We start from the raw sequence: 2511 nt of genomic DNA, 5'->3' as shown, positions 1-2511 counted from the left end.
GTTTGCCATAATAGTATGTGTATTACGAACGTTCGCCGACGAGATCGTGATCATTATCCATTTAGAGCGTAGTAACCCTGACACTTCGCCAACACCTAGTGGCGGCACCTGACACTATATGAGGGTTGATAAGCCGGGCGGAAAAGGCATAATAAGCGCCAGACATGAGAGGGCTTTTGCGTCGGGATGAAAGGAAGAAAGCAATCGTAATACTAGCGAGGATGATTGCACCAAGCAAGAATGGCGGAGGTGACGAACATGTGTTTTAGGGCAAGGAGATTTCTTCTATTTGTTGACTGAGGACAAACGATCCCACGTAGATTAAATCGGTCAATTTTATCCAGGGTGGCAAAAAAAGAGTAAAAAACCAGTCAACCATCATTAAACCGTTGCCAAGGACCAAAATTAGGTTTAATTAACAGTTTGAGGACAGATTTACACAAAAAATCAGCAAATTTGGGCTAGACCGGACAAAATAGTCGCAGGGTGGTATCAGCCCCGCCGCCTGCGAGGCTGCGACCCGTGGAGCATTCACCATTCATTCTAGATCGGACGTACCAGATTGCCTCAGATTTGAATGAAAAAACTAAAACTACTCAGAAAAATTGAAAAAAATCAAGTAAATCGAAAATGCACGGATGAGTAGTTTTGTGAAAGTTTCATCACATTTGAATCTATGGTTTATAAATGAATAGATCTTTATGATTTTTAGCTTAAAAAGACATTTATTCCTAAACTATTGATCCAAATGGTACGAAAAATTCACATAATATACAAAGAAACATTTTTTATTTTCTGTAATTTTTTCATTTTTTTCTGAGCAGTTTTTATTTTTTAGCTCAAATATGAGTCAATCTCGAACGTCCAATCGAGAACGAAGGGTGGAGAACGTCCGTTTCATTCCCGCACCCATGCTACCCCACCCAGGCCACCCACGGATTTTAAATGTCGCTTGATTTTCCTCCGAGAATCCATCGATTTCCCCTAGGTTCATTGTACAAGGTCCCTCCCTTTTCCTCCCAGACTCCATCCCTCATTTTTATTCTTGTTAAATATTTGCTGGTTTCACTTGTGCTAAACTGTTATTCCACGTACTTTGATCTGTATAGTTGCAGGGTGGTATCAGGCCTACCGTCGGCGAGCTTCCCAGTAAACGGTGCCAGAAGCAGAGCAACGCGGCTTCGCATTCAACCACGAGCCTGCGATGGACGACACCGTGGAAATAAACGATAGGAATTTGGAGATCATTGCGTACAACATCGCTGGAACGGCGCGGGTCATGTGCTCCCACGACGGCTGCGGGGTCGTCGTCAGCTACCACGAGTCCATCAGCCACCAGATCGCGTGCCCGCACGCCCGGTGCACCTGCACGGAGCCAGGCTGTGACTTCACCGCCCCACCGTCAGCGCTCGTCGTCCACCCGCAGAGGCCCACTCGATTCAGGTGCACATGATAGAGTATGGCATGTCCAGAGAGTTCCGGGTGACCATGACGCGCTCGGGTTCGCCGTTCAGGCGTATCGTCATCCAAGGGGAGGACGGCTCAGTGTTCGTCCTGAACATCGGCGTGCACGGCTCGGCCACTGTCGTGTCTTTGGTGCGCGTCAGTGTGCGCACATCTGCGTGGCCGCTGTACAGGGTGAAGATGTGGGCGTGTGGTCCGCCGCCATCCTCGAAAGCGGACTGCAAGCGGGATGTCGTGAGGATGGCTGCCTATGCTTCTAGCAGCGCGTCGCCGGGCGCCGTCCCGGTTGAGGAGCTTACGTCGTTCCTCGTGGTGTCGGGGCCATACCTCATCGGTGATGGATCGTCCAAGCATCTACGTCTCTACATTCGCATATGCAAGCACATGTAGCTGTAGTTACTTTGATTAGTTGAAAAAACTGTCAGTTTGCTGCAAAGTACTCTACTAGTCCACTGCTATTTATTTTTACTGAGTCTTGTTTATAATTTTGCTGTCTAGATGTTTCAGATATGTTCCAAACTGTTTGTAGCACTCCTTCCTATCCATTATTTGCAACTAAAATGGATGTATCTATAATTTAAATGTGTCTAGATACATCTATATTAGTGTCAAGTAATATGAATCGGAGTGAGTAATAATGCAACCTGGAAGTGACCGCTCCCACTCTACTCCCTCCATAGTCCATACCGGTTTACAGGGGTATCACATTTAAAAAAAAACTTCAACTACTAATTCGGTCAACAAAATATGATGTATATATCACAAAAAATATTCTATTTAAAACTTCTTTTGAATATGAATCCAATGGTATAATTTTGTGGCATGTATCTTATATTTTGTTGACCAAATTTGTAGTCAAATGGGGGTAGCGAAGAGAAGGAGACGAGGTGGACCGAAGGACCCGCATATTGCGGACCCACCTGTCTAAATTGTCCAAAACTTCGAGGATCCTAAATTGGCGCGCGCGGGAATTTTCAATAACTGAAATGTCCCCTAGTTTTTCGGATATCAGGCAAACGAGAAATGTCCTTTCTACCCGTTGGTTTT

The 2511-nt window shown here is 45.6% G+C and overlaps 1 protein-coding gene across 1 annotated transcript; it reads left to right on the top strand.

Annotated features, from left to right (window-relative positions):
• The first annotated feature begins 1488 nt into the window (after positions 1 to 1488).
• Positions 1489 to 1854, top strand: LOC139830416 (uncharacterized). The gene has a single exon (XM_071818414.1). The coding sequence runs from the start codon at positions 1489 to 1491 to the stop codon at positions 1852 to 1854; it is 366 nt and encodes a 121-aa protein (XP_071674515.1).
• The last annotated feature ends 657 nt before the right edge of the window (positions 1855 to 2511 follow it).

The sequence above is a fragment of the Lolium perenne genome, chromosome 4 (genome assembly GCF_019359855.2).
Source record: "Lolium perenne isolate Kyuss_39 chromosome 4, Kyuss_2.0, whole genome shotgun sequence".
NCBI classification, from domain to species: Eukaryota; Viridiplantae; Streptophyta; class Magnoliopsida; order Poales; family Poaceae; genus Lolium; species Lolium perenne.
The sequence above is the reverse complement of the archived record's forward strand: the minus strand, read 5'-3'. Positions and strand labels throughout refer to the sequence as shown.

Excerpts from the sequence above, each read along its gene's own strand:
- LOC139830416 (XM_071818414.1), top strand. The coding sequence starts at position 1,489 with ATGACGCGCTCGGGTTCGCCGTTCAGGCGTATCGTCATCCAAGGGGAG.